This window comes from Rana temporaria, chromosome 7, assembly GCF_905171775.1.
Source record: "Rana temporaria chromosome 7, aRanTem1.1, whole genome shotgun sequence".
NCBI classification, from domain to species: domain Eukaryota; kingdom Metazoa; phylum Chordata; class Amphibia; order Anura; family Ranidae; genus Rana; species Rana temporaria.
In genome coordinates this window covers 8,712,060-8,737,729 of record NC_053495.1, presented here as the reverse complement: position 1 = coordinate 8,737,729, position 25,670 = coordinate 8,712,060, and the positions used below count along the sequence as shown (strand labels likewise).

The following is a 25,670-nucleotide window of genomic DNA, read 5'->3' as shown; positions in this document are numbered from 1 at the left end:
GAATATTGGGGTGATTTTCGTTATGGGAAGAAGGGAACGTTGACGGGGATATCATACCGATACCGTCACAGTGATGATTTAGCGCCGACCTTCTACAAAACACATGGAGACAGATGGGTCACTTTTCTAAATGTTCTTTCAGACGGGTTGGGAAAAGTAAAAATAAATGCAATTTTGGGGTTTAAAAGCATTAAATCCCCCCCCCCCCCCCCCGGCCTCCCCTTCAGTCCTGCACAGTTGTAGCGGCTCCTCTCCTGGACTGACATGGCTCCCTTCTGATTTCACCGCACACTGTGAGCTTCTCAGAATGTGCATTAGAATTCCGTCATTTACTGGCTGAAGGATGTCATCTAGCCCCAGGGTTCGGCAATCCGTCAATAGCAATCTACCCAATCGACTGCGGGCAGCCGACGGGTAGATCATGAACACGGCTTTGCCAATCATTCCATGCCGCCTCCACCTCTCTCATCTTAACAGAGTGGAGAGCAGCAGCACAGTACTGGATGGAGGGTGGGAGCTGCTGTGGTTAACCGCTTAAGCCCCGGACCATTATGCAGGTAAGGGACCTGGCCCCTTTTTGCGATTCGGCACTGCGTCGCTTTAACTGATAATTGCGCGGTCGTGCGACGTGACTCCCAAACAAAATTGACGTCCTTTTTTCCCCACAAATAGAGCTTTCTTTTGGTGGTATTCGATCACCTCTGCGGTTTTTATTTTTTGCGCTATAAACAAAAATAGAGCGTCAATTCCAAAAAAAAATTAAATATTTTTTACTTTTTGCTATAATAAATATCCCCCAAAAATATATTTAGGCCTATTTTTGGTAAAAGCATTTGGTTTGCGCAAAATGTATAGCATTTACAAAATAGGGGATAGTTTTATGGCATTTTTATTAATAATTTTTTTTACTACTAATGGCGGCGATCAGCGATTTAGCGACATCGCTGCTCCGGCCAGTCACAGCGATACCAATAGGACACACTTAACCCCTACAGCGGCCCCTAGTGGTTAACCGCTTCACTGCCAGTGTAATTTTCACAGTAATCGGTGCATTTTTATAGCACTTTTCACTGTGAAAATGACAATGGTCCCAAAAATGTGTCAAAATTGTCCGAAGTGTCCGCCATAATGTTGCAGTCACGAAAAAAAGGAAAAAAAAAAAACGCCGCCATTAGTAGTAAAAAAAAAAAGAAATTCTAAAAATGCAATAAAACTATCCCCTATTTTGTAAACGCTATAAATTTTGCGCAAACCAATCGATAAACTCTTATTGCGATTTTTTTTTTTTACCAAGAATAGGTAGAATAATACGTATCGGGCTAAACTGAGGGAAAAAAAATTATATATGTTTTTGGGGGATATTTATTATAGCAAAAAGTTAAAAATATTGAATTTTTTTCAAAATTGTCGCTCTATTTTTGTTTATAGCGCAAAAAATAAAAACCGCAGAGGTGATCAAATACCACCAAAAGAAAGCTCTATTTGTGGGGAAAAAAGGACGCCAATTTTGTTTGGGAGCCACGTCGCACGACCGTGCAATTGTCTGTTAAAGCGACGCAGTGCCGAATCGCAAAACCTGGCCTGGGCATTTAGCTGCCTAAAGGTCCGGGGCTTAAGTGGTTAATTGGCGCTCTATTTTTGTTTATAGGGCAAATTAAAACCGTAGAGGTGACCAAATACCACCAAAGGAAAGCTCTATTTGTGGGGGAAAAATATGTTAATTTTGTTTTGGGTGTCACGTCGCACGACCGCGCAATTGTCAGTTAAAGCGACGCAGTGCCGAATCGCAAAAAATTCCCCCGGTCTTTCAGCAGCCAATTTTTCCGGGGCTGAAGTGGTTAAGTAAAACAACTTTTATTGGAGCCCTAAACAAAAATGACCAACCATTGCAGTGCAAGGGGAGCGCGACTGTAAGGGCGGCTTTAACTGCGGGTAGTTGTCAGAATGCCCCATTTCTGGGGATAATTGCTCTTTAATGTCATCCTTAAATACTACCCTCACATGGCGCTCTCTCTCTCTCTCTCTCTCTCCCCCCCTCTCTCTCTCCCACCCTCTCTCTCCCCCTCTCTCTCTCTCTCTCTCTCTCTCTCCCCCCCTCTCTCTCTCTCTCTCTCTCTGTCTCTCCCCCCCTCTCTCTCTCTCTCTCTCCCCCCCTCCCCCCCTCTCTCTCTCTCTCTCTCTCTCTGTCTCTCCCCCCCTCTCTCTCTCTCACCCTCTCTCTCTCCCTCTCTCTGTCTGTCTTTTGCAGCCACAGCTGGTTTAGGGATTTACACTAAACGAGGCCTTGGCTGCTCTCCCGTTGGTAAAAGCTTCACTTCCTTGTTGTAATTTTTCAGCTGAATGCTTCAGGAAATGTTTTATGGCCCCTTTTCTCTGGGATACAATGATGTAAGCTGAATTTGTTACTGCGATGTTAATTATCAAAGCGCTGGAACCTCTTTTATGGAATAGAAGTAAACACAATTATGCGCCTGCATTTTCACATCATCACATGGGCTTCCCATAGAGCCGGCTTTCTGGAACTTTTTACACTTGAGATCCCTTCAAATCATCTTTTTAGGTCTTGAGCAGTGGTCTCCAAACTGCGGCCCGGGGGCCGGATGCGCCCCTTTGCTTGCCTTTATTCGGCCCTTGAGGCAGTATCCCTCCCACTGATACGAGACACCAACAATGAAGCACCATTTCTCCCAATGACACCACTAATGGGGCACTATTCCTCCCTATGATACCAACGATAGGGCCACTATTTCTCCCCCTAATACGATATGTTTAGTCCCACTGATGCCAGAAAAATTTCCACCCACCGATGGCCAAAGTCCGACCCTCCAAGAGTCTGAAGGACAATAAACCGGCCCTTTGTTTAGAATGTTTGGAGACCCCTGGTCTTGAGGAACCACGGGTTGCAGGAAAGAAAATCGCTTGATGGGGGAATGCCTCTCGTGGCGCTATTGTGTTCTGCCGAAAAAAGGCGATTACTGCTGGCGACTATAGCTGCCAGTCGTATATGCATGCAAAAAATCTGACTGGCTGGTTGTACTGAAGTCGATTGATGGATCGACTTTTTAGTACAACCATCTTGCCCATAGATGAAAAAAATCCCGGCCGGTCCCTGCTGAACCAGCCGAGCTTTGTTCCATTTATGGCCGGCTTAAGGCTCTACTAGTCTCACTAGCCTCAGAGGATTTGGAGTGAGATTTGGTAATACAGTGGAACCTCGGATTGCGAGTAACGCGGGTAAAGAGCGTTTCACAATACGAGAACTGTATTTTTAAAAATCCTGACTCGGTTTGCGAGTGTTTCGCGAAACAAGCAGGATTCAAGCCACAGCGGTGTGCAGTACCGTGTTTGGCCTGAGGTGGGGGGCCAATGCTCGGAAAAACTCTGTTTCCAAGTTCAGCCGAGCTGTCCCCGGGCCTTTCCGATCATTTCCACGGCTCTCCGGCGCCCCCCACCTCTGGCCACTTGCGGTATTGCATGCCTTTGAAGTCAATGCGGAATTAATTATTTTCATTTCCATTGACTTCTATGGGGAACCTGGCTTTGATACGTGAGTGCTTTGGATAACGACCATTCTCCTGGAACGGATTATGCTCGTAATCCAAGGTTCCACTGTATCACTACTGTACTGCTGACGGTTCTGACATGAGGAAGCAAACCCCTGCCTCTACCATGATGGCCAACCCCACGCAGACACTGCAGAACAAGGCGTGGCAAGTCAGTAATGGGGAAAGATAAGCTGCAGGGAGACCACAGACAACAATACTGGTGATTTAGTCCTTTGCCACCTGCCTGCCTTTTTTTTGGGCACAGCTTCCACAGTTCAGTTCCAAAATTCCCACTCAGATCAGCTCACTGTTTCATTTGACTTTGGCATGCCTGACTTTGAGTGGGTACGAGTACAGTGGGGCATTAGAGCAGGGGTCGCTAAACGTTCTAAACAAAGGGCCTTTACCGTCCTTCAGAATTTGAAGGGGCCCGGCCTGTGGACAGTGAGAGTAGAACATGCCCTGGTGTCAATGGGAGTAAACAATGCCCCGTTATTGATATTAGTGGGAGGAACAGTAAACCCATCTTTGGTATCAGTGGGAGTAATAGTGTCCCATCATTGGGAAGGATTGTGCTCCATTGTTGCTATTGGGGGAAGAAATAGTGGCCCATCATTGGTGTCCGTGGGAAGAATACTGCCCCATAGGGCTGTTGTCCTTCCTGTGGGAGGCAGGGATAGATCATGGAATCTTCCACATCACTCAACAGAGTTTTTTACATTTCTGGTTTGAGATTCATCACTCCATCTTTCAGTGAGCAAATTATCGCCCTGAAGAAGGCCATGACTGTACAGGTCGAAACGCGTCAAGTTTTATTATGGCTGACAATTTGTAATGTGGGAGGAATAGTGTCCCATCATTGGTGTCGGTGGGAGGAATAGTGCCCCACCATTGGTGTCGGTGGGAGGAATAGTGCCCCACCATTGGTGTCAGTGGGAAGAATAGTGCCCCACCATTGGTGTCAGTGGGAGGAATAGTGCCCCACAGTCTGGGTTATTGGTGGAAATGATGTCCTATTTTTCGTATTAGTGACAGGCATCATGCCCTGTTGTTGGTGTCAGTGGAATAGTGCAACATATCGGAGGGAGGAATAGTGTCCCAAGGACCAGATAAAAGCAAGAAAAGGGCCACATTTTTGAGGCTACTGTATTAGTGTATAAGGTCCTTCGAGACAAAGACTGAAGCAAGAGATTCTGCGTAGTCATTGCCGTGTGAACAATTATATTCTGAAGACTAGTCGAGCAACAAAGTGTTACTAACAGGATGAAGAGCGCCTGGCACGGAACACCTCGGAGAAGGAGAGAGCGTGACACGGAACAGCTTGGAGAAGGGGAGAGCGTGACACGGAACACCTCGGAGAAGGAGAGAGCGTGACACGGAACAGCTTGGAGAAGGGGAGAGCGTGACACGGAACACCTCGGAGAAAGGAGAGAGCGTGACACGGAACACCTCGGAGAAGGAGAGAGCGTGACACGGAACAGCTTGGAGAAGGGGAGAGCGTGACACGGAACACCTCGGAGAAAGGAGAGAGCGTGACACGGAACACCTCGGAGAAGGAGAGAGCGTGACACGGAACAGCTTGGAGAAGGGGAGAGCGTGACACGGAACACCTCGGAGAAGGAGAGAGCGTGACACGGAACACCTTGGAGAAGGGGAGAGCGTGACACGGAACACCTCGGAGAAAGGAGAGAGCGTGACACGGAACACCTCGGAGAAGGAGAGAGCGTGACACGGAACAGTTTGGAGAAGGGGAGAGCGTGACACGGAACACCTCGGAGAAAGGAGAGAGCGTGACACGGAACACCTCGGAGAAGGAGAGAGCGTGACACGGAACACCTCGGAGAAGGGGAGAGCGTGACACGGAACACCTCGGAGAAGGGGAGAGCGTGACACGGAACACCTCGGAGAAGGGGAGAGCGTGACACGGAACACCTCGGAGAAGGGGAGAGCGTGACACGGAACACCTCGGAGAAGGAGAGAGCGTGACACGGAACACCTCGGAGAAGGGGAGAGCGTGACATGGAACACCTCGGAGAAGGGGAGAGCGTGGCACGGAACACCTCGGAGAAGGGGAGAGCGTGACACGGAACACCTCGGAGAAGGGGAGAGCGTGACACGGAACACCTCGGAGAAGGAGAGCGCGTGACACGGAACACCTCAGAGAAGGGGAGAGCGTGACATGGAACACCTCGGAGAAGGGGAGAGCGTGGCACGGAACACCTCGGAGAAGGAGAGAGCGTGACACGGAACACCTCGGAGAAGGAGAGAGCGTGACACGGAACACCTCGGAGAAGGGGAGAGCGTGACACGGAACACCTCGGAGAAGGAGAGAGCGTGACACGGAACACCTCAGAGAAGGGGAGAGCGTGACACGGAACACCTCGGAGAAGGGGAGAGCGTGGCACGGAACACCTCGGAGAAGGAGAGAGCGTGACAAGCATTGGTGAAAAGTTCACCCAGAGATCCTCCCGGGTTCCTCACCTCCAGAAGATCTTTAGAAGAAGTCCTGCAAGCAGCTGGCTCCATGCAATATGTCCCGCTGAGCTCAGATGGGCTCCATGCGTCTGGGGAACGATCAAAGCACAGTTGTGCAGCACATGTCCTTAATGGACACCTTCCAGAAGAGGATGGGGCAGTGGGGTCCTGTCATCAGGTTTTTGTTTTATACCAAACTTGAAAGCTACCTTAAAACTCCAGGCAGATGCAAAACTATTGCATTTCAATTAATTGTGTATTCCTTTTATATAAATAGTTTTTTTTTTTACACAACTATAACGTAATTACCCAAAGCTGTCTTCACATTAGCCACATTACATCACACTGGGATGAGCAAAACTAGAATCCAGTTGTAACATTGACGTGCGGTTTGTACCGGCAGCGGGCCACCTCTTCAGGGTTCTGCCAGTGCTGCAGCCAATCAGATCCCAGACACTTCCTTAAAGTGGTAGGCGTTCGAGCAACGCGTGACTATGGTAGTAGCTGGGCCTAGGGTGCCCACATGTCCCGGATTGCCCGGGCCTGTCCCGCAATTGACATGTCTGTCCTTGGTCCCGGGCACCTTCATTCCAGGACAATACAGTGCCTGTGTTAGAATGGCACAGGGGCTGCGTTTGAATGGCACAGGGTCTGCGTTTGAATGGCACAGGGGCTGCTTTTGAATGGCACAGGGGCTGCGTTTGAATGGCACAGGGGCTGCGTTTGAATGGCACAGGTGCTGCGTTTGAATGGCACAGGGGCTGCGTTTGAAAGGCACAGGGGCTGCGTTTGAAAGGCACAGGGGCTGCGTTTGAATGGCACAGGGGCTGCGTTTGAATGGCACAGGGGCTGCGTTTGAATGGCACAGGGGCTGCGTTTGAATGGCACAGGGGCTGCGTTTGAATGGCACAGGGGCTGCGTTTGAATGGCACAGGGGCTGCGTTTGAATGGCACAGGGGCTGCGTTTGAATGGCACAGGGGCTGCGTTTGAATGGCACAGGGGCTGCGTTTGAATGGCACAGGGGCTGCGTTTGAATGGCACAGGGCTGCGTTTGAATGGCACAGGGGCTGCGTTTGAATGGCACAGGGGCTGCGTTTGAATGGCACAGGGGCTGCGTTTGAATGGCACAGGGGCTGCGTTTGAATGGCACAGGGGCTGCGTTTGAATGGCACAGGGGCTGCGTTTGAAAGGCACAGGGGCTGCGTTTGAAAGGCACAGGGGCTGCGTTTAAATGGCACAGCAAATTACTTACAGGTTAAGGCTGAGGGTCAGGTGCAGTGCAGTCACTCACACTCACAGCAAGGCAGGCTCAGGACAGGCTCAGCTCAGTCAAGCAGCTCTTCTCAGAAGTGCTCTGCTGTCAGCTCGCTCCCCCTCCCTCTGAGCCACGCTGAGTCTGAAGATGGCAGAGGTGGGTGGAGCTAGTTTTCAAGCCGCAGAGGTGGGTGGAGCTAGTTTTCAAGCCGCGGAGGCAGTGCGCTCTGAATCCTGGGGCGGTCGCAGCGCACTCTGAATGCTGAGGCGGCTCCGACCTCTGACGCTACTGGTTGCTAGGTGCCAGGCAGCCGGCGATTCTAGCAACCAGTGTAGTCGAGTAAGCGGCGTGCCACAGCTTCGGCGCCCCTTCTCTTAGGTAAGTGGGGCACCTGAGCAACTGCCCCCAGCGTGCCTATGCGAAAAGATGGCCATGTCTACGATTAACCCCTGAAAAGGGTGAAATGCATCTGAGGAGTTCTCTACAGGTGGGGAACAGGAGCTGAAGCCATCTTTTATCCATCTCCTTCACATTTATGCAACAGAGAGTCGGTTGCTTGTGTGCATATGGCCGCCATTTTGTTTGTCCACTAGAACAAGCTGATCCTGTCTGTCTTGCACCAGTCACATTCACATTCTGATCCTACTGACATAGTTTGTTTTGGGCTAAACCAGTCAGATTCTTCTACGCTAGAGTTGAGGTAAGGAGGTGCCACCACTGTATTTCCCAATAGGCCCACTATAGAGTAAAACCTTGTATTCTGCTAATTCTTTGGGGGGGGGGGGTTAATATTGGTAATAATAATATTTAGTGCATGAATTACTATTTGTATTTTATGTGCCTTTACATATGTTGTTTTTCTTTGGTGACTATTAATATTTTTCTCCGAAAAATTGTTACTTAGAGCCCCCGCTCTGCTATTAAATTTACCAATGCAGTGCCCCCCCCCCCCCCCAACATTGCACAGGAGGAGGAATGTGTTGACCCCCTGAAACGCCTGAGCTGTTTTTCTTGATCATATGAGGAATCATTGAAGACTTTTTCATCATTTGGCATGCCTGTTGTGTTTTATGCTTTGAGTTTTATTTTGGATACCCACCGAAGGGTCACCTCGCTCCACGTAACCAACCTCACCAGAGCCAGTCAGCTCGTTAAATAGTTATATTCCCTCCATTTCATTATAGGGATAAGGCTTGAAGTCCCGGGGTCTCCAGGATTTGTCTTTTTCAGAATTCGATTGAAAGCTACATAAAGAGAACGTTTGCCGCAAATTGTTGTTTCTCGTCGTTCTCCGCCAGACCTTCTACGGGCGACAGACAAGTTTCGTTAAAATAAGGAGAAATCTTTGGCCGCAACAACCGTCCCCATTAAATAGAGAGCATGTCTTTCTGCTTTTTTTAATTGCTGCGATCGTTAAAACTTTTATTATTTTGCTTGTTTACTGCTCAGAATGGGCAATTATAAAATGATTTGGGGAACTGAGAGAAGAAAGCCTAAAAATAAGAAGGACATTTTCTGCTCTGCGTTGGTGGATTCCCGGTACATTTCCACTCTTCCAAGAATAATTTGTTTTTGATGTGTGATGCGTATAGAGATATCTTAATTGGAGCGAGCGTAGTATAAAACTCTTTGAAATATCATTAGGAAGATTTCACCACCCAGACAGAAGTAACAAGCGAGTACTGCCTATTCTTGGGCGAAACCTGGTCCTTTATTACTAGTTACTTTAACGTATTTCTTTGTGTGTACAACCTTATTAACAAAAAACTAGTCTATGCTAACCCTATGAACTTCTTCTTATTTTCTTCCTTTTATCTGTTAAATAGAACATTCTGGTTCAGTCCCTTACAGTGGAACGAATACAAGGTGAAATATAGCGATTATCATGTATCTCACCTCGCATACCGTCACGTGTCCTCCCCCTCTGCTCAAGCCCTTGTGGCTGAGAACTTGACCCAAGCATACCGTGTACGCGGGAGAGGGCATCTACATTGTTTTGGAACTTGCCCGGCCTATGCTCAACTATAAATTTAAGGAACTTTTAAGCCAGGAAGCTCCTTTTCAGGTGGCCATTTTTCTCCCTATTGTCACACATCCACTTTAGGGGAGCATGGTCGGTGACCAGCTTAAATGACCTCCCAAATAAGTAATACCTCAGGGAGTCTAAGGCCCATTTCATAGCAAGACACTCCTTTTCGACAATGGCATAGTTATTTTCGTGTTTGTTCAGCTTCCGGCTCAGGTATACCACCAGGTGCTCCTCACCATCCCTGTTCTGTGATAGTACAGCCCCTAGGCCCACCTCAGAGGTGTACGTCTGTACTACAAACTTCTTTGTGAAGTCCGGGGTCACTAGTACCGGTAGTACACAAAGGGCTTTCTTTAATTTCTGAAACGCCTCCTCGGCTTCAGGATTCCATTTAACCATGACCGGCCCTCTACCCTTCGTTAGGTCGGTCAGAGGGGCGGCAATGGTGGCAAAGTTGGGTATAAACCATCTGTAATACCCGTAATGCCCAGAAAAGCCTGAACTTGTTTTTTGTTCACTGGTTGGGGCCACTTTTGAATTACCTCAACCTTATTCGTCTGAGGCTTGACCAGTCCCCAACCAATAACGTACCCAAGGTATTTGGCCTCCTCCAGGCCTATGGCACACTTTTTTTTAGTTGGCCGAGAGATCTGCCTTCCTAAGGGAATCTACCACTGCTTGTACTCGGGGCAGGTGCGATTCCCAATATGGGCTGTGGATGACCACAAGTAAGCAGCCTCATACGGGCCATGTGGTCTCAAAGTTTTGTCCATCATTCGCTGGAACGATGCAGGGGCTCCATGCAGACCAAAAGGCATCCGCTTGTACTGAAGCGAGCCTCCAGGAGTGGAAAAGGCTGTCTTCTCCTTGGCCGATTCAGTTAGCGGTATCTGCCAATAGCCTTTCGTTAGGTCTAGGGTTGTTATGCAGCGAGCCTGTCCCAACCTGTCCACGAGTTTGTCGATCCGAGGCATCGGGTAAGTGTCGAACTTGGACACACTGTTGAGTTTCCTGAAAGTCATTACAAAACCTGATAGTGCCATCAGGTTTTAGGACCAGCACTATGGGCTTGACCACTTACTGTGGGACTCTTCTATCACGTCCAACTCTAACATATTTTTTATTTCTTTCGTGAATGCCTCTCGCCTGGCCTCTGGGATTCTATACGGCTTTATATTTAACCAAACCCCTGGTTCCGTCACTGCTGGATCACCTTTGTCAGTCCCGGTAAGGGGGAGAAAAAGTCTCTCTTTTTGTGCACGAACACCCTAACGCAGGGTTTGACAAATTTGCTTGGAATCTAGGAGCCAGCTAAAAAAGTTAGGAGCCAGGTCACTTGCCCCCCCTTACCCCTATGAGCGGACGCCCATGAGTAGAGGTTTTATGGTGGTTGTAGTGAGAATATTATCGACGTAACAAGGCCAGGCATTCAATTGCAACCCGCTTGTCAGAATCGCAAAGCGCGGTTTACTCATCCCGGGTTCGTGGTGACGATGCCCACCTCCACATAAGCCTGTCTGGAGGAGGTAAAAAAATAAGCTTATGAATCCCGTTCTGATGTGTAACTTCAAAGCTATGTACAAACACAACGGGTTCAAGAGCTTTCAGAAGTACGGACTACTTTACAGAAGAGAATTTTTTTTCATTTCAAAGAATTGAAGGCACAAAGTGTTTTCTTCAACCGTCCGTTGCTAACCTAGCGTGCATCTTGTGTACCCGGTGACTCTCCAAGATGCATTCCTATTGATAGCATTTCCATGAAGCCACAACTAAACTCTCTCACTCAACATGTAGTAAATAGATGGGAAGGTATAATGATATTTACTTATTTTACACTTAACATTTATTCAGTTACTTCCTGGTTTCTGGCCTTGGCTAAAATTCCCTACATCCCAGGAGTCTTCATGAATGTTTTCTTTCTTTCATCGGAAGGAGGGTCTTTTTTTCTGGCTAAGCACACCCTCCTGGTTGCATGCCTGAGCTAAGGGGGGGGGGGGGGTGTTTTCAAAGTGATTTCTCAACAAAATAAAGCATGGAGACATGGATGGGTGGGGGACTTTGCTGTAAAGTGATAATAACCACTTGCTTACCGGGCACTTATACCCCCTTGGCCCCCTGGTGGCCACTGATAGGCGGCGCTGCCCTGGTGGCCACTGATAGGCGGCGCTGCCCTGGTGGCCACTGATAGGCGGCGCTGCCCTGGTGGCCACTGATAGGCGGCGCTGCACTGGTGGCCACTGATGGGCGGCGCTGCACTGGTGGCCACTGATGGGCGGCGCTGCACTGGTGGCCGCTGATAGGCGGCGCTGCACTGGTGGCCACTGATGGGCGGCGCTGCACTGGTGGCCACTGATGGGCGGCGCTGCACTGGTGGCCACTGATGGGCGGCGCTGCACTGGTGGCCACTGATGGGCGGCGCTGCACTGATGGGCGGCGCTGCACTGGTGGCCACTGATGGGCGGCGCTGCACTGGTGGCCACTGATGGGCGGCGCTGCACTGGTGGCCACTGATGGGCGGCGCTGCACTGGTGGCCACTGATAGGCGGCGCTGCCCTGGTGGCCACTGATAGGCAGCACTGATAGGCAGCGCTGCCCTGGTGGCCACTGATAGGCGGCGCTGCACTGGTGGCCACTGATAGGCGGCGCTGCACTGGTGGCCACTGATAGGCGGCGCTGCACTGGTGGCCACTGATAGGCGGCGCTGCACTGGTGGCCACTGATAGGCGGCGCTGCACTGGTGGCCACTGATGGACACGGGTGGGCACTGGTAGGTGACACTGATGAGGCACTGGTGGGCATTAATTGGCAGTACTGGTGGCCATCGATAGGTGGCACTGTTGGGCAAAGGTAGGTGGCACTGGTGGGTACAGACGAGGCAGCCGTTGCTTTCTCTGTGAGGGACCGATGTCCCTCTGACAGAAGCCAGTGATCTGCTGACGGCGTAAGGGGGGAAAAAAACGATTACCGATCTTCTGTTTACATCACGTGATTGGCTGTCATTGGCTGATCACCTGGTAAGGGGCCAGGATCAACCCCTACTCCGATCTGTGACCAGTTGAGTCTCATAGATTCGGTGATCACAGGGGGCACACAGGCAACTCGTGCACAGGAGGACGTCATTCGGTGATAGCGCGGGCGGGAGGAGGTTAAACCTTTGTATAAAAAAAAATAACAAACATGTTATACATACCAGCTCTGTGCAAAGAAGCAGCCCCGACCCTCCTTATCTGGGGTCCCCAGCTGGTGCTCCAGGCCCCTTCTCTTCAGCGAGTGTCCCCCAGGGAAAGCCACTTTTCCTGCAGACAGCAAGTCTGCGTCCATTGACACAGAGAGACTCAGACCCCTCCCCCCGCTCCCTCATCACAGCAGTGGGAGCCAATGGCTGCTGCTATCAGTCTGCCCAATAAGGGCGCGCTCTCGCGCACATTGCTGAATCAGATTGGACCCAGGTAAGAATAAGGGGGGGGGGGGGATAGAATGCATTAAGGTACAAAACCTTGAGGCTTTAGAACAACTTTAAATCTTAAAAATTCATTAAATGATGTTTTCCGTTTGTTAGATTTAGTTTAGTTCCACTTTAAAGTGTTTGTAAACCTCAGACATGAAATATGAACAAAGCATGTCCTTCTATAGTGTGTATTTGTCTCATTGAAAAGCACTACGTGTCATTTCTGTCTCCTTCCTCTGCTATCAGCATTAGTCAGTTCTGACAAGTTTTCCTGACACCAAGAGATAAAAAGGTGACAGCCTCGGCTCTGCTCCTGTGGGGTGGGGGGGGGGGGTTCCCTTGCCTTCCCTTCCCTCCCGTCCCTCCCCTCCTATCCTTTCCCTCCCTGTCCCTCGTTTCCTGTCCCTTGCCTCCCCGTTCCTCGTTTCCTGTCTTTTCCCTCCCTGTCCCTTCCCTCCCTGTTCTTCGTTTCCTGTCCCTTCCCTTCCTGTCCCTTCCCTTCCTGTCCCTTCCCTTCCTGTCCCTTCCCTCCCTGTTCTTCGTTTCCTGTCTTTTCCCTCCCTGTCCCTTCCCTCCCTGTCCCTTCCCTCCCTGTTCTTCGTTTCCTGTCTTTTCCCTTCCTGTCCCTTCCCTCCCTGTCCCCTCCCTCCCTGTCCCCTCCCTCCCTGTCCCCTCCCTCCCTGTCTCTTCGTTTCCTGTCCCTCCCCTCCCCTGTCCCCCCCCTAACCCTTCCCCTCCCTGTCCCTTCCCTCCCTTTTCCTTGTTTCATGTCCCTTCCCTTCCTGTCCCGTCCCCCCCTGTCACTCCCCCTCTGTCCCTTTCCTTCCTGTCCTTCCTTCATGTCCCTTTACTTCCTGTCCCTTCCCTTCCTGTCCCTTTCCCTCCTGTCCCTTCCCTTCCTGTCACTTCCCTTCCTGTCCCTTCCCTTTCCTCCACTCCAATCAGCTCTCAGAGTTCTGCAGAGTTTAATTTCAGCTCCCGTCCCCTTTTTCTGACGGCTCAGACAAGCTTTATAAATTCTCAACTTTGAACTGATATAGAGAAGCGAAGACCGCAGATAAACAGGTACAACACATGTAGGAGGATTACTTGAGGACAGTCACTTCACTGGGTATATAGAAAGGTTTACAAACACTTTGAAGCCTAGAAAAGCATGCAGCACTCATCATGAACGGTGTCATATGTAAGCCGCGCGGAGGACTTTGAGTTTTGTGCAGCGGCTCCTTTTCCTGGTCAGCGCCAGACACGGAGAAGGTCAGACGTCATCAGCCAATCGCCTGCCCCCTGGCAGCGGTTTCGTGTTCTGCATCTCCTCAGACACCCTCGCAGGATGCGGACAATGACAGCGGTATAAATCTATTGGCGGAACGCAGGGCTGGAATCCCCCTGAGTTATGGCGCTGTCAGAAAAAAACAAAACGCGTCGTTTAGGCAGAAGCCTTCATACATGGAGCTGGCAGGAGTCTCGGGGGATGGTCCTGGCACCGCTCCCGCTTGCCTTCGTTTCTGAGATTCCAGAAGCTGCGAGCATCTTGAATCCGATCTACTGACGTATTGGTGAGATTCCCAATCCCAACTGCGGGGGGAAACCAGCAAGGCTCGCAATCTGTGTGCGACCCCCAGAGGCGCCCCCCGAGGGATTTGTGCACACGTGGCATTCATACCTATTGGGTAGAGGCAGTGCCCGGGTTACCAACGGGCTAGGGAACTGTATGTTTGTTCTTAAGTTGAATTTGTTCGTAAGTCGGAATACCTTTTTTGATGTTCTGTTGAAATGGGCCTGCCGTTGGAAAGTGGCCACGCATGCGCAGAATGGCAGAGACGCCAAGCCGCCTCCCTTTCGTAGGTAGGAGTCGTCGGATGTTACTCGGGAACTGCCTGTATTGTAGTGCAGCTAATCAAGCATAGAAGTGTGCACACCCTCTTATAACTGGGGATGTAGCGGTGTTCAGAATTAAGCAATCACATTCAAAGTCAGTACGCACCTACCGTCATTTAAGGCAGGGTTCGATAAACCCCGGGCGCCAGGTCGCAATTGCGACTAGAATTAGTGACCTGGGGTATCCTGCGTCTCCGTGCCCCCCACCACGCAATCGCGTCACACCGGCCGGCTTTGCGGCCTCCTGCAGGCCTATGCTTCCTTCTGTGGTCTGGCGCCATCTTGTGGTGGCCGTTGGTATGACAAGACAACCAGCAATGCTAATGGAGCTTCCCCTGTCTGTTTTCACTGCCAACTCCTTCCCTCTAATTGGAACCCCAAACATTTTTTTTTTTTATTCTAACACCCTAGAGAATAAAATGGCGGCCGTTGCAATACTTTCTGTCACACCGTATTTGCGCAGCGGTCTGACAAGCGCACTTTTTTTGGGAAAAAATATACTTTTTTTTTTAATTAAAAAAAATAAGACTACAGTAAAGTTAGGGGCAGATCCACAAAGCGAGTACGCCGGCGTACTTTCAAATTTCCCGCGTCGTATCTTTGGTTTGAATCCTCAAAACAAGATACGACGGCATCTGGGTTAGATGCGACAGACGTACGCCTTTGGATCTTAGATGCAATTCTTCGGCGTCCGCTGGGTGGCGTTCCCCTCATTTTCCGCGTCGAGTATGCAAATTAGCTATTTCCGACGATCCACGAGCGGCCGTCGCATTCTTTTACGTCGTCTCTAGTCGGGTTTTTCCGGCGTATAGTTACAGCTGCTGTTTGGCGGCGTACTCAATGTTAAGTATGGCCGTCGTTCCCGCGTATAATTTACGTAGTTTGCGTACGTCGGGTTTCGCGTAACGTTACACATCCTAATAGCAGGCGCAGCCAATGCTATAGGATACCCGGCGTTCCCGCGTCGCGACGTTCGAATTTTACGTCGTTTGCGTAAGTGAATCGTGAATGGCGCTGGACGCCATTCATGTTCACTTTGAAGCAAATGACGTCCTTGCGACGTCATTTGCCGCAATGCACGTCGGGAAAGTTTCCCGACGGAGCATGCGCTGTACGCTCGGCGCGGGAGCGCGCCTAATTTAAATGATTCCCGCCCCCGGGCGGGATCATTTACATTGGGCGCGCTTACGCCGGGCAATTTTGCCGGCGCGCCCTCGCAATTTACGGAGCTACTGCTCCGTGAATCGAGGGCATCGCAAATTATTTGCGGGGGCGCAGGGCAAAGTCGTACCTGAATCCGGGCCATTGTATATCCTCACTCGTGTGCTGGTCTGAATGGTGGATGAGTAAACATGGACTGTCTGTGTTGCCCGCGGTCTCTGCTTGCTTCAGGCCGGTGCTCTTGAACCAACGTTATCGCGGCATCTCGGGAATGGCCGTCTGTCTGTGTGATTCATGTGTCAGTGCCAAGGTTGGCTTCCAGCCGTCCTGGTAGCTGCAGACCTTGTAGGGGCTCTTCTGTGTAGAACATTGAATTATATGCCCGGCAGCAAGAATCAAGGACTGGCTTCAAGGAAAAATCCTGATTTATTTATTTTTTTAACCACTTCCATACCGGGGGGCATTTATACACCTTCCCGCCCAGACTCATTTTCAGCTTTCGGCGCTGTTGCACTTTGAATGACAATTGCGCGATCGTGCTATGCTGTACCCAAACTACATTTTTTATAATTTTGTTCCCACAAATAGAGATTTCTTTTGGTGGTATTTCATCACCTCTGGGATATTTATTTTCTGCAAAAAAAAATGACCGAAAATTTAGAAAGAAAAAAGTTTTTTTTTTCGTTATAAAACATTGTAAATAAGTAAGTTTTCTCCTTTACTGATGGGCACTGATGGTACTGCACTGACGGGCACTGATGGGCACCGATGAGGTGGCACTGATGTGGTGGCATTGATGGGCACTTATATGCGGCACTGATAGGCGACACGCATAGGCGGCATGGATGGGCACGGATAATCGGCATGGATGTGCACGGATAGGCGGCATGGATAAGCGACACGGGTAGGTGGCATGGATGTGCACGGATAGGCGGCATGGATGTGCACGGATAGGCGGCATGGATGGGCACGGATAGGCGGCATGGATGGGCACGGATAGGCGGCATGGATGGGCACGGAGAGGCGGCATGGATGGGCACGGAGAGGCGGCATGGATGGGCACGGATAAGTGACACGGGTAGGCAGGCATTGATGGGCACTTTAATGTGTTGCACTAATGTATGTGTTGTACTAAAGGATGCCAATCTGTTCCAAACAATGCCTGCCAATCAGTGATGTCTATTGTGGCCACTGATTGGCATCCATTGTGGGCACTGATTGGCATCCATTGTGGGCACTGATTGGTATCCATTGTGGGCACTGGTTGGCATCCTTTTTTTGTGTTTGTCATCCCTGGTGGTCTAAGTGGGCATCCCTGGTGGCATCTGTGGTGGGCATCTCTGGTGGTCTAGTGGCACTCTTGGTGGTCCAGTGGGGGGGGGGCTGTGCTGATAATCGATCAGCGCAAATCCCCCCCTGTCAGAGGAGCAGCCGATCGTCTCTCCTCTACTCGCGTCTGACAGACGCGAGTGAGGAAAAGCCGATTACCGGCTTTTCCTGTTTACATCGTGATCAGCCGTGATTGGACACGGCTGATCACGTGGTAAAGAGTCTCCGTCGCCCCCCCCCCCAGGGGCGCGCAGCGGCTCAATATCCTGAAGACGTCATATGACGTCCACTCAGGTTATTGAAACCACTTTGCCGACGTCAATCTGTCATTGGCGGGCGGCAAGTGGTTAAACAATTAAGATAAAATCTCTGACCGGTTCTCTTGACAGGAGGGAGGGGCCAGTGGGAGACCCCAGCATAGGCAGATCAGGGCTGCTCTGTGCAAAAACCATTACACAGATCAGGTAAGGGTGACATGTTTATTATCAAAAGAAGAAAACGATCCTTTTGAGGACCTTTCCAGCCCCTCCCACCATCCATTATCTGCCTGCATTGCATAGAGGAGCACTACGACCCAGTGATGATCTCATTGGGTGTAAAATAAGGTATGGCATGAAAATAAGAAGGCTTTATTTAACCGCTTGCCGACTGCCTCGCGCACTTATACGTCGGCAGACTGGAGCGGGCAGGCAAAGCATCATGTATATATACACGTTGCTTTGGATCTTCGCCTAGCGGGTGCGCGCCGCTGTCTCCGTGCCCTCGCCCTCGATGTCCACCGGTGTCCCCCGATCGGGTCACAGAACGGGGGGATGCCTTTGTAAGCAAGACATCTCCCCGTTCTTCCTAGTGACAGGACAGTGATCGTCTATTCCCTCTCATCAGGAGCAGCGATCAGTGACGTGTCACTCGTAGCCACGCCCCCAACTGTTAGCATCGCTCCCTGGGACACACTTAACCCCTTCCCTGCCCCTTACTGGTTAACCCCTTCACTGCCATTGTTATTTACACAGTAATCAGTGCATTTTTATAGCACTGATCGCTCTAAAAATAGCAATGGTCCCAAAATACTGTCAAAAGTGTCCGATGTGTCCGCCATAATGTCGCAGTCACGATTAAAGTCGCACATCGCCACCATAACTCGTAAAAAAAAAAAAAGAATTAAAAAAAATTACATAAAACTATTTTGTAGACGCTATGGCCCGGATTCACGTAGAGCGGCGTATATTTGTGCGGGCGTAGCGCATCTCATATGCGCTCCGCCGACGTAACACAGAGAGGCAAGAACAGTATTCACAAAGCACTTGCTCCCTATGTTGCGCCGACGTATCGTAAATTGGTCGGCGTAAGCCCGCTTAATTCAAAGTAGGAAGGAAGTGGGCGTGAAACATTAAAATGAAGCGTGACCCCATGCAAATGAAGGGCCGAACGAACGGCGCATGCGCCGTCCCGTGGACGCTTCCCAGTGCGCATGCTCAGAATCACGTCGGAACGAACGCCTAAGATACGTAAAATCACTGAACGTAACCTACGCCCAGCCCCATTCACGTAGTACTACGTAAACTACGTAAAATACAACGGCTGTTCCGACTTCCATACCTTTGCATGGGTTGCGCCACCTATATGAGGAATAACTTTACGCCGGACGTACGCCTTACGTAAACGGCGTAGATTACAGCGACGGGTGCAAGTACGTTCTTGAATTGGCGTAGCTAGGTCATTTACATATTCGACACGTAAATCAATGGAAGCGCCCCTTGCGGCCAGCGTAAATATGCGCCCAAGCTATGACGGCGTAGGAAACTTACGTCGGTCGTATGAAGCCAAATTTCAGGCGTATCTTACTTGCAGAATCAGGCGCAGAGATACGACGGCGCATCCGTGCACTTACGCGGCGTATCAGTAGATACGTCAGCGTAAGTGTTCCATGAATCCGGGCCTATAACTTTTGCACAAACCAAACACTTCTTGCGATTTTTTTTTATTTTTTTTTTTTTTATACCAAAGATATGTAGAAGAATACGTATCGGCCTAAACTGAGGAAAACATTTTTTTTTATATATTTTTGGGGGGATATTTATTATAGAAAAAAGTAAAAAATATTGCTTTTTGTTTTCAAAATTGTCGCTCTTTTTTTTGTTTATAGAGCAAAAAATAAAAACCGCAGAGGTGATCAAATACCACCGAAAGAAAGCTCTATTTGTGGGGAAAAAAGGACGCCAATTTTGTTTGGGAGCCACGTCGCACGACAGCGCAATTGCCGGTTAAAGCGACGCAGTGCCGAATCGCAAAAAGTGGTCCGGTCATTTGTCAGCTAAATCCTCCGGGGCTGAAGTGGTTAAAAATGTAATGATCAATTTGATGTGGGGGGGGGGAGGAACCAGAGAAGATAAAATATAAGCAGATTAAGCGCCTTCAGCGTTGAGCACCATCCACACTTTGTCTCGCTGTAACTTGTATATAAATCTTTTTATAAATAGGAAATGGGGGCCGCTGTCTGTAAGGTGAACTTTTGTTGTTTTGACTCTTTCAGCTCCAGTTCTGACATCTTGCGGGATATAGAAGAGGCGTCGGTGGCGAACGCGTCGAATTCAGCCCAGTAAGTACCTCCTTAGACCCGTGTCTGGCGCACATCAGGATTCGCCTGTAATCAGAATATATTACCAGCGAGGACGGCGAGCCGGCTCCCGGTAATGACTTCTTCTCTTTGAAGTGGGGAGTTCTGGCGCACGGAAAATAATAATTCAACAGCTTAAAATAGTTGCAGAGTCCTCCGGGGTGGGGGGGAGGGGGGGGGAGTGTGAGCTTTACTTACAGCAAATTATTCTATATCAAAAATAAATAATAGGAAATCGAAACGCATTTCCACAGAGAGGGGAGAGCGGCGCCCAAAGTCGGCGTGATCTGAACGTTACTCAGAACCAATCCCTTTCTTATAAACTTTCCGTTCTGCACTATTTTTGCACACTCGTTTTTTGCACATTTTTGCTATTTTTGCCCAATTATTATTTATTGCAACATTTTTCTATTATTGCTGCATTTTGCACAGATTGCCAATTTGTTTCAGTTTTTTATTAGGATTTTATCTTATTATTATTATTATTATGTACCGTATATACTCGAGTACAAGCCGAGTTTTTCAGCACATTTTTTGGTGCTGAAAATGCCCCCCTCGGCTTATACTCGAGTCACCTTTTCGCGCCTCATCTCCCGGACTTTGGGGACCCGGTGCCGGCCGTAGGTCCCCTGGACCCCAAACTTGGCACACATATAGCCCAACTTTTCCAATACAAGTGTGCAAAGTTTTTTGCCCGGGGGACCTACGGCCGGGGAGCACCGATTTTTCAAAGCCGGGTACTCCATCCATAGATTCCCATGTTAAACGGTAATTTCTCTGGTAAATTTGGGGACCCGGTACCGGCCGGTTGTAGGAGCTTGGCACACATGTAGCCCCATTTCTCCTCTATAGGTGTGCAAAGTTTGTTGTCTGGGGGACCTACGGTTGGGGAGCACCAATTTTTCAAAGCCGGGCACCCCTTTCGTAGACTCCTATGTTAAACGTCAGTCTAGTCATGGGCACAGTGAGGCATGGGCACAGTGAGGCATGGGCACAGAGAGGCATGCACATGGGCACAGTGAGGCATGGACAAAGGGAGGCATTCACATGGACACAGTGAGGCATGGGCACAGGGAGGCATGCACATGGACACAGTGAGGCATGCACATGGACATCCTAGGCTTATACTTGAATCAATAATTTTTCCCATTTTTTTGTGGTAAAATGAGGTGCCTCGGTTTATATTAGGGTCGGCTTATACAGGATTGGATGATGTTAGCTGGAGACAAAGCCGTCTCCTGAAAACTACAGCCAATCTGTGAAGAAGAGGTATCCGGCCAATGAGGTGCCACGCAAGCCGTGCTGCATCACTTTCTCCCAGCTCCCCAGTCAGTCTGCACGCGGAGCTAATGTCGGCAAGAAAGTGAGAAAGCAACCCCGTACAGCATGGGTCTTCAAACTACTGCCCTCCAGTTGTTCAGGAACTACAATTCCCATCATGCCTAGTCTTGTCTGTGAATGTCAGTGTGTTACAATGCCTCATGGGATGTGTAGTTCTACAACAGCTGGAGGGCCGTAGTTAGAGGATCCCTGCCGTACAGGCTGCATTTGGAGTTTTTATTTTTCCGTGGGGGTGGGTGCAAGTAGCTGGTTTTGCCTAGGGCTCAAAATAGTCTAGCACCGGCCCTGCTCCAGAGATAAAACTATAATTCTCCCGCTCTACAAGACTCTGGTCCAGCCGCGCCTGGAGTATGCCGTCCAGTTCGGGGCACCAGTCCTCAGGAAGGATGTACTGGGAATGGAGCGAGTATAAAGAGGGGCAACAAAGCTAATAAATGGATTGGAGGACCTCCGCTATGGGGAAAGACTTGCCTTGTGGATGATATGGCCGTGCGACCCTTTCATCTACAGTAATCGATCATTTTTCCAGCAGGGCCTCTCTTGAAAACAGAATTCAAGTCACTCGTCACCCTTGCATGCGTCTCCAGATGATTTTTAGTCTATGTACTTAGCCGAGTTGCCGGACACGGGATGTCCTGACGCGTTTTGCATTTGTAAGCGGCCAACTACCTGCGCTGAATACCGATCAGCTGTCCTGTATCGCCGCAAGGTGAGATAAGCGATGCTCAGAAGCGCCGAGCGCACCATTACCATTTCATAAGGTCGGCCCCTCCACATACCTGCTTCGCCTGTCCAACATACACATCACCTTAAAGTGGAGTTCCACCCATTTTTTTATGTTTGTCTGTGCTGCATGCTCTAATCTCATAGTGTTCAGAATGGACAATTTTTATTTAATTTGTTGCTTGTAAATACCTTTATTTTGTAGTCCTTCATTACTTCTTCCTCCTTATTTGCCTAGGCTATTTGCAAGGGTTTCTGGGATAGGCATCATGTTTCCCAGTAGTCCTTGCAAACCTGACTGAAACCTATTACACTGCTTGTGCACTGAGCATGTGCGAGATATGCAAAGCTGAAATCCAGGAAGTCATACAGTCTGGCTTCATGATGCCCACACTTAAGATGGCCACGGTCTATTTCTAGATTATAAACTATTTAAATGCTGTAACAACCTAACAAAACGGACCTTAGTTTACAGACTAACTTTACTAGAATACATTAAGCTTGTGTATTACAGGGGTATTTATATTTAAAAAGTGAAATTGTGGGTGGAACTCCCCTTTAATCCCAACCGTAAATTGTTTTATTTTGTTAGTCTAATCCAATGCTGTTCTGCCTCCACCTGGAATATTCAGCGTGCGATTACAAGCAGACCGTTCAGCCTTCCCCCATGCACGCCGTTTCCGATCGCGCTCTTACAGTAAATGTGAATTATAGGCTGTCAGTGAGATTCTTCTGAAATGTGCATTCCTGGAATTCGGGAGCGGGGCCAGAGACCGTCACTCTCTGGTGCCAAACGTTCAAAGAGATTTAACCATCTCTGGTTGGCCAGTCATGGATGGCGGCAATTCGATGTTTTATTTCCAGGGCGACATTAGAATGCCAAGATGATAACAAGGCTGCTTTTCATGCAAAAGCTGCCAGGAACTAAACTGCCTTTTTATTAACGATAGTGAGAGGAATCGCAAATCGCCTTGCCGCTTTTATGATCTCCTACACTTAAAGGGGGGTTCCACCCGTGATTTTTTTTTTTTTTAAAGTCAGCAGCTACAAACACTGTAGCTGCTGACTTTTAATAAGGACACTTACCTGTCCTAGGCGCCCACCGTGGACGATGAAGAGGCAGATTACGGACTTCTGCATAGCAACCGCTATTTCTGGGAAGTATATAGAAAATTTAAAAAAATACCCCCCCCCCCAGCTCTTTATGGATAGTGTTATTAGCATGAAATGCAATGAGGACAGATTGAACTGCTCAGGGGAAGAATTGGCCCATAATTCAGCAGCTGACAGCTCGCCGGTTAGATGAATTCTTTGCATCTCGTGACCCGGACTCCTCCAGCCCTGCCGACACCCGGGCCGAAGGCTTGATCTATTGCAGATTGCTAATTTATGTGTATGGGACGGATGATACATTGCAGGTTGCCTCGTCTCCTCCTATGTACTTTGTTGCCGTGCAAGAATGGACTGACCAAGTGGACGCAAATGTTCTGTACTCACCAACGATTAATTGCTCAAACAATGTCGCAAGTGGAGAACATAAAGCGATCCATCTTATGTAACGACCCCGGAAATGTAACTGCTACACGAGAACACCCCAAGCGCTACGCTCAGGAGCAGAATACAGAGGCTCCCATACCGCAACTCAATCATTGGCTGCTTAAATTATTACGAAAATAATTGTCAACCATTTATTGCACCGCTAGTACCCAGGGCCGCTAATAGGGGGTGCCATCAGCCCTCCTGTAGGGGGCCTGGGCACACAGGGGGGCTCAAACAGCAGGTGGAATTAGTGCGGAGGGGCAATTACAAAAGGATGCCCTGTGCGGCTCTCTGCAGCAGATGAAAGCCAGTTTCTCCCCCTCTTGCCGGATTTCAGCTACTGCAGGGAGAGACACAGACAGGCATCGTTCCTGTAATTGCTTCCCCATTGCTTCTCTATGTTAGACCTATCCCTGTTTATTTGTAAGCTTTTATGATACCAAATGTATCCTATTTATGATGAACATGTGTTACCAGTGGCGGCTAGCGCTCAATTTTCATAGGGGTGATCGATCGTCACTCGATAGATCGACTACCGCTTCAGTCAGCCGCCAGGCCCCCCACCAGCCCTGCACTTACCCCATCCAGGTTGTGGCCTAGCGCCCACCCCCCCCCCCCTCTTTGAATCTTCTCCCGAATCAATTTGGACTTGCGGCCAATTGGATCTCCGGACCCGCTTCCTGATTGTCAGAGAGGAGAAACAGGAAGACCTTACTGAATATTATATATTGTACACCCTGTACAACCACTTTTACCTACAAGTAAACCTAGATTAAGGCTTACCTATAGGTGCTGGAAATATTTCCTGAACCTCCATGGTTTAGGAGATATTTACAATTGAGACGAGCTTCGATGTCTACGGTACGGCGCATGCGCCGCAGACAACAGCGCAGGCGCACTTTAGAGACGGCGGTTGTGCTGTTTCTTAAGGAAGGGCATGCCGTGACTGGCGGCTTCTGCGCGCATGTACGGGAGTGACGTCGTGACTCCGGGCCAGACACAGAGCACGAGTTTGCGGCCCTGGAAGGAAGAGGGGTGAAGAACGGACGCTTCCTGCAACAGGGGACAGCAGTGACATCGCAGGCTTCGGTTCCAGGTTAGTGACACATAATGGGCTAGTATGAAATGCATAGTAACCCATTATGCTTTACCTTTGCAGGGAAACAAAGAGGATTTACTTCCTCTTTAATTTACTAATGTCACACAACTGGGTGGCGCCCTGAGCCCGCCTTTTTTGAAGCCTCAGGCTCTAATCACGTGCTTAAAAAATAAAAAATAACATTAAAATCCATACGTCTGGTCCCCTGCTTGTAGATTAGGGAGCCGGGCGCTTGGATTGGGGGGGGGGGGGGCGCGTATGAGCGGCCACCACTGTGTGTTACATTGCTTATGATTATGATTTCAAACAAAGAACATTTGTTTGAAATTCGACCATATATGGCCTGCTTTAGATGTTTTGTTTTTTATTGCATTAATTAACCAAATTAGGAGATGCGGCGGTAACAAGGTATACTGCGGTACTCTAAGGCAGTATCCTGGATTCCCCCAAGCTGAGGAGTCGCGGCCCGTGAAATGAAGACGCTGGCCCCCGTGTTACCCTCTCCACTGACTCTGCTCAGGCACTCCTGCTGCCTACACATCTCATCATCTGACCTCCGAGAACTTGAGATCAGATGGAAGATAAGACGCGGTTTGTTTTGTCAGCAAAGTGCCAGTATTTTCTCCGCACGATAAAGACATTCCATAAACACAATCTTTCTACCTTGCCCCAGGCAGCGAACGGCGGTACGCGGAGAGAGCATCCATCTTCCCACTACAGCACCCAGTGCCAAAACACTTTACTGGTGCTAATGTGATTAATGACCCTCTCTGCAGCACCTTCCGTGACGCACTCTAGATGCCGAGAGATGGAATCCTTAACCTTCATTTTTAACCGATCCTCCTTTTCACGCGTACGTCTCGTTTCCGGCCCGGTGGGTGTTAATATTGTTCAGAGGAACAGTCTACCTTTTTACCCCAGAGGAACCCTTGAAGTAATTCTCAGGTCTTTGAGATGCTTTCTAAGACCACTTCTGGTGTCATTGAGGATTTGGTGTCATTTAGGGGCCCCATGCCCTAGTGGCATGGGGCCCCCTAGTGGAATGGGGCCCCCTAGTGGCATGGGGCCCTCGGGCAGTGCCCCGAGAGCCCGAATGGTCCGGCCGCCCCTGTGGGGGACTCAGCTTCTGATGGTGGGGTGGCTGTTGACATTGCCCTTTTGAGGGCAATCATAATAATAATGCAGCCCACAATGACATTGAGTTTGACACCCCTGCTATAGAGGGGTATG

General features: G+C 49.5%; 1 protein-coding gene across 1 annotated transcript in view; it reads left to right on the top strand.

Annotated features, from left to right (window-relative positions):
- The window catches only part of RAD18 (RAD18 E3 ubiquitin protein ligase), a 222,192-nt gene that overhangs the window by 176,649 nt on the left and 19,873 nt on the right, over window positions 1-25,670 (top strand). Inside the window, exon 8 of the mRNA XM_040358838.1 lies at window positions 19,655-19,720. Within this exon, the coding sequence (XP_040214772.1) occupies window positions 19,655-19,720 (66 nt within the window). The remainder of the gene's footprint in view (window positions 1-19,654; window positions 19,721-25,670) is intronic.